This window comes from Antechinus flavipes, chromosome 1 (assembly GCF_016432865.1).
Source record: "Antechinus flavipes isolate AdamAnt ecotype Samford, QLD, Australia chromosome 1, AdamAnt_v2, whole genome shotgun sequence".
Lineage (NCBI taxonomy): Eukaryota > Metazoa > Chordata > Mammalia > Dasyuromorphia > Dasyuridae > Antechinus > Antechinus flavipes.
In genome coordinates, this window is record NC_067398.1 from 470,988,548 (window position 1) to 471,000,544 (window position 11,997).

The window sequence follows — 11,997 nt, forward strand, 5'->3', positions numbered from 1 at the left end:
AAAGAGTATATTCCTTTTTATGTGTTTGTTAGAATGACCCATTGTTTTAAATTGTAAAAGCAGTTCTTCACATTGGAATATCAAAGGATTTAAATTAAGGAGTGAGAGACCAAAGAAAATTCTTTAGTTTTTATGTTGCTTTTTATTAAATGAAGAAATAATTTTTAGGTTTAGTCTAGTCATTACCTATTTTTATCTTGTTATTGGTAAAGAAGATGTGTTGTAGATAACAGTATAATTTGGCATATATATTTGATTTGGGAAAAGCAGATTACAAAACTTTTGACTTCAGTACTTTAGAGCAGTGGTTCTCAAACTTTTATTCTCAATATCTTTATACTATTAAAAATTATTGAGGATCTGTTCAAATAATTTTTGTTTTTATGGGTTATGTTTGTAAATATTTACCATATTAAAAATAAAAAAAATTATGAATTTGTAGACCCTCTGAAAGGATTCTCTGGATTGTACTTAATGAATTACTGCTTTAGAGAGTGGTAAGGAGGGGTAGCTAGATGACGTAGTGAATAGAGTACCAGCCCTGAAGTCAGGAGGACCCGAGTTCAAATCTTATCTCAGACACTTAATATTTCCTAGCTATGTGACCCTGGGCAAGTCACTTAACCCCAATTGCCTCAGCAAAAAAAAAGAGAGAGAGAGAGAGAGAGAGAGAGAGAGAGAGAGAGAGAGAGAGAGAGAGAGAGAGAGAGAGGACCCTTGGCTTACATTCGTTCCAACAATCACAAACCATTCCTCCTTGGTCAACAAGGGCATTTCTGCAACATGGCAGAAAACTTATTGTGCATCAAAGGTCAAGGTGGCCTCAGTACTCCCCCTCGGCAGGGTCCCATAACTCGAGAGAGAGAGAGAAAGAGAGAGAGAGAGAGGGAGGAGGGATATAAGGAGTTGCTTGAAGAACATAAAGGTTAATCATAGATGATACAAAGTTGAGGAGATCTCATAAACATACTGAACTCCAAAGACAGGATTGACAAGATTTTGACATGTAACAAAATTGGTCTGGATCTGATTAGGGGAAACTTAATAGGGATTGATATAAAGTTTTACACTTAATTACAGATTATTTTGTAAGTTTAAGATTGGGAAAGCAAGGCTAGATAGCCTTAGTAAATTGTAAGCTCAGTATGAGTGAATAGTCTATTATGGCAACTGAAAAAACAAATGAGATCATGGGCTTCAAAGATTGAGAAGGTATAGTCTGTTTGTATTCTGCTCTGATCTGACTTTATCTGGAATATTGTTTTTTGATTTGTGAATCACATTTTAGGAAAGTCATTGATTTTATCAAGATGAGATGGTCTTTCCCAAGATGGGAAAGGACCTTGATTCTTGTAAGAATTATTTAAAGAAACTAGGAAAGTTTAACTGGAGAAGAAAAGGTTAAGATGTATATGGGGATTCAAGGTGAGGGGCTGACATCATTGTTCAAGTGTATAAAGTGTATAAAGACCATTTTTTAGAAGTAGGATTAAATGGCTTTAGAGAGCAGAATTAGGAGCCACAGGTAGAAGTTACAAAGAGATTAATTTAGGCTTGCTTTTAACAGGAGAAATTTCCAAAATTTTGAAAGTAGAATGGACTACTTTACTTATAGCATTGGAAATCTTCAAGCGGAAGCTGGATAAGCATTTGTTAGTAATTTTACATTGGAGAAATGAGAAAGTAGCATAAGTCTTAGGCAATGGGACCATAGCTTTGAGAGCAAGAATAAACCTCAGAAGTGAATTAGTCCAACCTTTTCATTTTACAGATGAGAAACTGAGACCAAGAGATGGCAATCAAACTACCCAGGGTGACATAGTTTATAACTATCTATGGAAGGATTTGAACCTATGTTTTTCTGACTCCAACTTCAAAATTCTATCCCTTATATTATACTGCATATTAGGATTTCTTCCAGTTTTAAAATTCTATGGAAAACTAAGTTAATGAAGAATATTTGTTACTTAGGATTCTGTAACTTGACCACGGTCACACAGCTAGTGAACATCTGGTCATTCTGCTACATTGGTGCTATATAAGAAAATTGTAAGTGACCAAAACTAAACTTCATTTCACATTGTGATACATAGCCCTGCCAAATAAAATGTCATAATATTTACATTTTTCTTTAGCATCTCAATATGCCAATATGTTGGCTCTAATAAGGGGATGGCTTCTGACACTTCGTGTGTAAGTACTGATTACAAGTAATATAACCTTGCAGAATGTGTTCTGGGTCTGGTCTAGCTTTATAGGTTCTTTCATTTGTTATCTAATGAAAACTCAATACTTCACTTAAACAATACTTTTTTTTTTCCCCAAGTTTTTTCTTCCCCAGAGTTATATATCTTGCCTCCAATACTGATTGAGACAGAAAACATATTTTACTTTTAGTTTCCCATGTTGCTTTGAATGAATCAAATGCAAAAATATGTATTGTTTTATTGAAGGATGAGTATTTTATCTATTTCTCCCTCTCCAGTCATTTCAATTCCATTACTCAAAAGATCACAAAATTAGAGTTGAAAGGGATCCTCCAAATTAGAGAAGGGAAGAAGCCATCTAGTATGAAATTCTCATTTTAAAGATGGGGAAACAGGCTTACAGAGGTTGTAGTTTACTTAAAGTCACATAGATAATAAGAGTTAGAGGTTTTTCAGTGACAGGTCCTTTTTATTTTCATCATTGATACATTTGTTTTAGGGAATTTAGTCCAATTTTTTGTTTGCTTGTTTTTAGTACTATGTAACAAAGGAATTGAATGATTAAAGGCTCTTTTAATGTGCTTCATTGTCCCATATGTGAATTTCTTTTAAATAGTCTTTTTTGTTTCATTCTAATATTAATGTTGGAATTGAGTTCTGAACATTTGGAAGCATAGTACTAATTTTGACAAGCACATTAAAAAATAAATTTTGGGGTAAATTTTTGAAATTTTTATATTTCAAAAGATATTTGATTCTTACTCCTTTTGAATAACCTCTTCTACTTTATTTTAAAAATGTGAGCACTTCTACGATTGCCTTCTCCATTTTAAAATCTCTCCGTATTTTCAATTGCAAAAATTCTTTGAAGAGTAACTTGATCTTTCTGCCACCACTTCTGAGCAATTGATTTATTCCTCAGTCTCTTTCAACTTTTCTTTCCTTTTCCCTGGTGAATTCTTCGTCTAAAAAATCAACTTCCCAATAATAACTCAAAATGCTTTATCTTATTCCTCATCTATTATTTGAATAGTTCTCTTAGGTTCTCTAACTTTATCCTGTTATACTACTTCCTTTCTTACCATTCATTTTAAAGTTCTCTTTCTTCCGAATCAGGGGATTTTAACCTTTTTTTTTTTTTTTTTTTTTTTTTTTCGTCATGACTGTTTTGGTAGTTTTGTTAAAAGTTTCTTGATCTGTTCTCACAATAATATTTGTTTTTTGCAATCATAATCAAAGGAAATTATAAATGTTAGAGATTAGTAGAAATAAAAATAAAGTTCAAAAATACCTCTGCAGGCAATCCACAGACTCGTGGGGATTTTTGTATCCCAGGTTAAGAACTCCTGTTCTAAAAGTAGGCAGTTCTCAGGATTCTTTTCTTGGTCAACTCTTCCTCCATTCTTTCCTCCCTTCTCTGTTCATACATGTACATACACACATTATTCATATGTGCTGTCATATTTAATAAACATTTATTAAGCTTGTCCTAATTTCTGGGAATACAAAGAAAGATAAAAAGAGCTTTGATACTCAAAGAATTCACATTCTAGTGAGGGAAACAACATATTATAAATAACTAGTTACCTACAAAATAAACATGTACACACACATTACACATGTATGCATATATGTAAGTATATAATTTATTGGGGGTGGGTGGGGAGAGACTAGCAGCTGGGAGACCGGAGCGTGGTGCTATGGAAGTAGGAGAAAGACTTGCAGAAGGTAGTGTTTTAGGAAGCCAGGTAAACTGTTTAGTAGAGATGAGAAAAAATATTGTAAATACACTAATAGCCAATGAAAAGAATAGGGAGATGGAAGGGGAAGAATAGCAAGTAGTCCTATTTAGTTGGATCATTAGAGAGTGTGAAAGGAAGTTAAATGTAGAAATACTGGAAATGTAGAAAAGAGCTAGGTTGTGACATTTAAAGTGTCAGAGAATTTTTGTATTTAATTCAGTAAGCCAGTGTTGTAGCACTCAAGTAGAAATGAGAATCACTAAACCATACACAAACATATATATGGATCACATACTGATTTAGAAAAGTACATATTAGCATCATTTATGTTCTATTTTATTTTTATTTATTTTGTTAACTTTCCCAATTACATTTTAATCTGCTTGAGGGCCACACTCAGAAGAGTTACTGTCCTGTGTTTGACATGTCTGACTCTCTGTCTCTCCATCCATCTTCTTCTCCCTATCCATTCTACGCATTATTACAAATTTGATTATTGCCTCAGTGTAAATAATTTTCTAATTTTCTAAACAAATTTCTATTTCTAAACATATATGTCTCTTTTTTAGAAATCTGAATCTCTTCTTGTCTTGTAAATGTTTTACTGATATGTGTTCATGGTATCTCAAATTTACTTTGCCTCCATACCACCCCAACTCTGTAGTGCTGCCAAATGAGATTAAAATGTAACTAAAAATTTTTGTTTAATGAAATAAAAATACATTACAGTATAGATAGTATCAATTTGTGGTTTTCTAAGACAATATGCTTCAATCAGGGATCAGTTTCGATTATGCACAGAATTTATATAGAATTACTTAAATCCTTTTTTGATAATCACAGTTATTGGTTAGTCCATCTGTAAAAGCACAAAATGCTTTGATTAGAATTTCAACTCAATAAACACTGATACAATTGCTCTATACCATTGTCAAACTGTACTTTGCACAGAATGTGCTCCTTGTCCCTCTTGCCTTCTAAATTTCTATCTTTCATTTAAAATCAATACCTGCCACCTTCTTCCTGAAATCCTATATTTATTAGTAATGATCTTCTCTTTCATGCTTCATATCTTACTCCATATTTTATCTTTCTAATGTTCTTATCATATATTACTAATTAGTCAACAAGTCAGATACTATATTAGTTGGTAGGAATATAAAATTAACTGTCCCAACCTTCAAAGTTGTGCATCTAGTGGTGAGCTTGATAAATATCGAGTGTTGCTTTCACTAAACTTTCTAACTCCTCCTGTGCTTAACACAGTGCTCAGCACATATTACGTGCTCTAATAAATGTTTATTGAATTAGATTTTGTCCATTAAGCCATTCCTGATCCTGCTTTAGACTTTTCATTGCACTTTCCTATCCTTTCTCTTAGAGTCATAGATTTTATGTTCATATAGTATTTTTAAATTTACAAAGCACTTTCTATACATTATCTCTTTTGACCCTTCTACCAACAGGTATTTTCCCTGTTTAAAAATGAGGAAACTGAGGGTCACAGTTGCCAACATCACATAGTAAATGGTGAAACCATGATTTAAATCCAGATCTCTTTCCTTGAGTTCCATTGTTCTTCCTCCATTGTACCATACTGTCTTTCAGTTTTGGTACCCAAAATTTACACTGCAAAGCATTTATGCTTTCCAAGTTTATTCTCATATGTTACTGGCCAACTTTAAGGCCATTTTTCATACATTGGAAAAGAAAGTTCTGGAAATTAAAATAAGTATGCTCATTAAAGCATAAAAATAGTTCCTGGGTAACTAGCAGATCTCAGTGGATGAGCTCAACATGAATAGTGTTAGGTTTATTTGAGTGCATTTTTGTTCCGTATTCTCTGATGGAGATTTTTGTGTGTCCTTCACACTAGCATGTCCCAGGCACATTTAATTTCAGGAGCAATATTGGAAAAAAAGGACCTTTAAATTCAATAGAGTAAATTGAAATTGTGTTTTTCTCCCAGCATTTATACAGAATTACTTAAGCTCTTTTTTGATAACCACAGTTATTGCTTAGTCCATCTGTAAAAGCACAAAATGCTTTCATTAGAATTTCAACTCAATAAATACTTATTGAGTACCTTCTTGATGCAAAGTATAATGCTAGGTCCTGGGGGCTAAAAAAACAGAAACAGCCCCTATCTTTAAGGAGCTTACATTCAGGTGATGGGGGAGAGAAGATAGACATGTACAGAGATAATGAAATATAATTTAAAGGGTGTAAGAACAGTAATAACTGGGAGCAGAGGAGAGGAGGGAGTATAGAGAATATATAAAAGAGAGTGCTAAAAAATAAGACTGGAGCCATTTCATCGAGGGCTTTATACTTTATAAGTAGTAAAGAGCTACTGAACATTTTTGCATAGCTGAAGTGACATAGTCATGCCTATGTTTTAGAAAGCTCAGTTTGTCAACTGTTTGGAGGATAGATTAGAGCTGAGTTTAGAAGCAAGGAGACACATTAGGAAGCTAATGTAGCAATCCAGGCATGAGATGATAAAGATCTTAACTAGGTTAGAAATGGAATGAAAAGAAAGGGATGCATGTAGGAGGAGGTATAATCAGAAAGGCTTGGCAATTAAAATGTAAGAGTGTGAAGAAAGGGGAATAATGAAGGGATATCTCTTAAGAGTTTGAGGAAAAATGGTACTGTTCTTAATGGAAATAGAAATATTTGGTAGAGGGATAAATTTTTAGATACTCTCAAGTTTGAGGCCCTTATGGGATATCCATGAAAAGATGTCTAACTAGCGATTGTTAATGTGGACCTAAAACCAAATATATATATATATATATATATATATATATATATATATATGTATGTATGTATATGTATTGCATAGGGAACAGTATAAACAGAGAAATGGAGTGAGAAAGATAACTGAACTCCTTTAGGGATTGAGATCACTGAGATAGATACTATAGAAAGAGAAGAAAATTGAAGAGAAGAGAGCCCAGACTTTGAGGGCTACCCACAGAAGAATAGCATGAGAATCAAGCAAAAGATACTGAAAAGGAAAAGTCAGAAAGTTAGGAGGAGAAAGAACCAAGAAGGAGTTTGCATGCAAACCAAGGGAGAAGAGGGTTTGTAGAAGAGTCTTGGTCAATAATGTCAGAAGTTACAGAGCTTTAAATAAATAATTGAAAAAAGATCCTTGGATTTAGAAGTTAAGAGGTCTCATCTTTGTGAGAACAGTTTTAGGCTAGTGTTGTTATTACAAGTCAGATTGCAGGAGTTTAAGGGAATGGAGATGCTGGAAGACACAGTTCTTCTGGGAGTTTGGCTAAGAAAAGATGATATATAGGAATAGGGCTTGATAGAACAATGTCAAGACAAATATTTTTAAGGATGTAGAGGCCTCTCTGTGTTTGTAAAGGGCAGAGAAGAAACCAGTGGATAAGAAGATATGAGGGTTAACAATGATTAAGTGGACAAATTCTTAGAAAATGGCAGAGCTAGAATCTAAAGTACCAGAAGAATTGTCACCCATTCATTTATTGATCCATTCATTCCATCACTAAAAGAGCAATGACAAGTAGAAATTGAAGTATGAAATAAGAAAGAAAAGAGAATGTGTCATATGACTTTGTGGAGAAGGAGGGGAAAAGAGAAAGATAGTTCTGGAGGTGTGAGAAAAGAAGGGAAAGTTTGGAATAGCCATGTGGAAAAATACCATTTTGATTCAGTCAGAGGACCAAAAAACTCCTATAGAGCAGCTAGGGTCTAATTGAATGTACATGTGCATTTATAATAATGAATCTTGTGCCATAGTTGTGACTTTCTTTCACAGCATTCACCACAAAATGAGCAAAGATGATATAGAGGCATAATCCAGGTTTGGAATTTGACGAGCCTTAACTGGCAAAGAAACAAGAGGACAGGGGGCTCAAAAATAAAGTACAAGATTAAGAATAAAAGGAAGGAAATGAGACCAAGATGATAATGGTATACTTGAAGAGTAGCTGGTAAAGGCAAAAATATATTTAGTGAAAGAGTCTCAAGAATTCAACAATAGGAGCATTGTGATCGGAGAATTTCGAGTTTAGGATCAGTAAAACAGAAATGATAATAAAGGTTGTGGGAGTTGAGGAGTTTGATGAAAATTGAGTTGCTGAGAGTTGTGTTTGAAGGAAAGTCTGTACATGAAGTAAAGTCCCCAGATATGAAACAGGGGTTATAGGAGAGACGAAGACCATACCAGGTGAAAAATTATTTGTGAATGGAAGGGAAATAAGCTGGAGCCCAGGAAATCAAAGTAGCAAGGATTTGAACCAAATGATAAAGGTAGGGAAAGTAATAACTCAGAGTTTGAGAGAAGACAAGAAAAGAGCATTCTAGAAATAAGAACAAGGAGTAAGAAGACCATTTCTCTCCTGGCTCAGTAATTCAAGAAGCACATAGGAGATTGAGTTGGGATGTATTTTCTGGGGAAAGCCAGGATTAATATTGTTAGTGTCCAAGTCTGAGATTTAGGAATTCTTCTTTTTCCAGAAGTAGTTAGCTATCAACATTTATGAATCTTTTGTGGTAAGCAAAAGTTATAGTCATACAATATTTTGGTTTGAAAGAGAAGGATCTGTAGCAGCATGGTTTGTGCCTTTGTTTTCTGGAATGTGGGAATTGGAATTGAAGCTGGGGTGACATTTTGTTTGTAAATGCTAATTTTATTTTTATTTTTTTCAGGGAATATCTTGGTAAACAATTACAGTCGGAACAACCTCAAACAGCTACTGCAAGAAGTTGAATAGTGATGTCAATTTCAAAATTTCCAACTCTCCATACAGTGGCATAACTGGAGTGTGAATCTTAATATTTAGATTCAAGAGTAAATGATTTTATTTGTAATATTCACCTCCTGCTATGCTGAAAATTCTTCTCCCCAGTTTTCTTTCTTAAACTGTCTTCTGGTGAAAATGATTATCTGTTACACTGTATCATTTGAATAATTTTAACAGTTCCCTTTTAAATAGCTAATTCTTTCCCTATCTGCAAAAATATAGCTGTTAAATGTATTGCCTTTGTTTTCTATATTTATTGTTGTCTTGAAATGAAAAAAACTATTAAAAGTTATACATTCCAGAGTATTCTTGTCAAAACATCTTCTCCAAATATTTTTCTCATTCTTGCCTTTTCAGAAACTGAATGTTTGAAATATCCCCCTTCTGCTTTAGAGTCATTATTATCCCAGAAAAGATCCTTAAAAAGTTAGGGTAAAGTGATTAATATAAAGAACATTTTTGCCTCTTTTAGATATTTACACAGAATGGTCAGTTTTAAAAGTTGGGTTTCAAAAATGGGTAGGGATTCAACAAAAGGAAGAGGACATTTCAGGAAGAGTGAATAAATGGTATGAGCAAAATCTTTGGAATAAAGAGTGGACAGAGGAACTTAGGCAGGACAGAGAATAGTCCAATTTGGGTAGAGCATATATAGTCTATAAATGAGAAAAATACGAGAAGGTAAGAAAAACAGGGTGACTCATGATTGCAGGAGATAATAAAGAGTAATTTTAGGAGTTAGGAAAATGGCATTATTAAAGTGATATTTTAGAAAGATTTACTTGGTAACCTTAAAGAATCTGGTGTCATGGAGACATTAGACGGTTATTGTTTGAACTAAAAAAGACCAGAAATTGAGTCTTGATGATGAGAGTTGAAAGGATGAAAATGAATATGATTGCCAATAGGAAAATAATTCTCATTTGGGCTTCACAGTAGTCCTGAAGTAAATTCTACAGATGTTATCATCCTCATTTTATAGCTGCAGGAACTTGGACTTAGTGAATTTAACTGACTTGGCAGTAGTCATATAACTAGTAAGTATGTATGACACCCTTTCTTTACTTAAAGGAGCAGTCTTTCTACTTATACTGTCCTGCCTCTCAATGAACAAATGTGGTTTGGAGTTTAGAAAAGTATTTTTTTCATAGAGATGGGGGGAGGCTCTGGACCTGTGATTTCAATGGCACAGAGAACTTCTAGGTGGGAAAACACCTTCTACAAATTCAGATGACTGGTCCAAGAGAGCATTGAGAATTTGTTATTTGCCTAGGATCACATAGCTAATGTAATGAGGTAGAGGCAGCAGGTCTTGACTCCAAATTTTCCTGGCTTTAAGATCCTTTCTCTCTCCATTATACCAAATGTTATTTCTCTAGTTATAGGCAAACATTTTTAATGTTAATTTTTAGTTCTCAATTTAATGAACACATACCTATCCCCAAAAAAGACATTTTCATGTACAAATAGAACAGAAAGAGAATGTTATATGAAATTGTAAGTCTTTATTTATATTGCTTGCTTTAAAAATAATCTATGTAGTAAACATGTTACTTTCAAAGCTATTCTGTTTATTTTATTTCTATACATTTTCAAAAATACTTTAGTGACTTATTTCTCTTTCTTTTCTTTTTCTAACCACTGTTAGCTTCTTTCTCCCTTCTTTATATATATATCTCCACCTCTACCCTACCCTGTTAAAGCAGAAAAAAAAAAAGAAAGAAAGAAAGAAAGAGAAGAAAAGAAAAGCATAATCCTTATAACACAAATTCACACATTTTCCACATCTCAAAATGCATATGATATTTTGTACTTGGAATCTATCATACTCACTGTGGATCACATGCTTCATCAATCTGCTTTGCATATATCATCTCATTGATAGTGTTTTTCAAATTGTTTATGGAGTTGTTACTTTGTAAATTTTTTTCCTTCCATTCATTTCACAATGGTTCATATAAGTCTTCCCCAACTTTTTATGAAACCATTATTTTCTTATGTATAATAATATTCTTTTACATTCATGTGTTATAATTATTTGTTCAACCATCTTCTGACTGATGGCTCTCTTTCCTTACCTCTTTCCCTCTAGTTATTTAATACCAAAAAATCGGTGTAAATATTTTTGTTTTAATGAAGCTTCTTTCTTTGATCTTTGTTGGGTTCAGTCCTAGTAATGCTATCAGAGAATCAAAAAGTATGCACAGCCCAGTGATTTTTGAAGTGCAGTTATAAATTTCTTTCCAGAGTGGCTGGATGAGTGACATTTCCACCCACAGTGAATTTCTGCAGTCTCTCCAGTTATCATTTTCCTTTTTTGTTCTCTTTACAAATCCAAAGGATATGAAGTGGAACTTCAGGGCTGGTTTAATTTGCATTAATTTAATTTATAATTTTGGGACTTTTTTTTTCATAGATTATAGCTTGTATAATTTGACCTGTATATATATGTTCAGTTCCTTTCACTGTTTATCTATTAAAATTCACTGTTATTCTTACATATTTAAATTAACTCTATAGATAGCATGGTCTAAATGTCTTGGTGCAATTTTATGCTTGTAAAATTTTGAATCAAAACTTATTTATACCAATTTTTTTAAATAGTTAAAAGCCATTAAAGCTTAAATTTATGCTAAGACTTTTGGAGTACCATATATCAGACCTTTCTTTGTAGATGAACTGGCTACAAAGATTTTTATTTTTAATTGTTAATAATCTCCTTTAGCTACATTAGTTTTAGTCATGTTTTAGAAAATAAATTTGGATGTCACTTAAACAGTTTTCAGCTTTCTATTGAAAAAATTAGGTCTTTTTAATGTACAAAGATTGGGAATCATTTTTTCCTTTGAAAATGATCTTTCAGATTTGGCAAATTATTCCTCTTAGATTCATAACTTGAAGCACCTTAATGTTGGAATCTTTACAAACTGCTAACTCATTAGAGTTGATAGATTATTGATCTGATCTTACAAGAAGATGTTTTGGGCCAGAACCTGAAACAAGGTACTAAGTAGAACTAATTAATACAATGCTTGTGTTTACACCTTTACTCATTGGAGTTTACAAGTATGGGAGATTCACAAAGTAAACTTTGTAACTTTGTGAATTCACCTCCCTTGAAGCTCTTAGGACCAGAGAGCACTATGGGAGAAAACCCATAATCCCTCTCTCGTATACCACAATCCCTCTCTCTGGTATAAAAGAGACAGACAGAGGCTCTCGGTCAGATTTCAGCGGAATTACGCCAGAAGCCCTCTCTCGGAG

At 33.3% G+C, this 11,997-nt stretch overlaps 1 protein-coding gene across 2 annotated transcripts in view; it reads left to right on the top strand.

Annotated features, from left to right (window-relative positions):
• Positions 1 to 9,039, top strand: part of ATP6V1H (ATPase H+ transporting V1 subunit H) — a 92,286-nt gene extending 83,247 nt beyond the window's left edge. For both annotated transcript variants that reach the window (XM_051970199.1, XM_051970200.1), the window contains one exon: positions 8,639 to 9,039. In XM_051970199.1, coding sequence (XP_051826159.1) covers positions 8,639 to 8,699 — 61 coding nt within the window. In that variant the 3' untranslated portion in view covers positions 8,700 to 9,039. The remainder of the gene's footprint in view (positions 1 to 8,638) is intronic.
• The last annotated feature ends 2,958 nt before the right edge of the window (positions 9,040 to 11,997 follow it).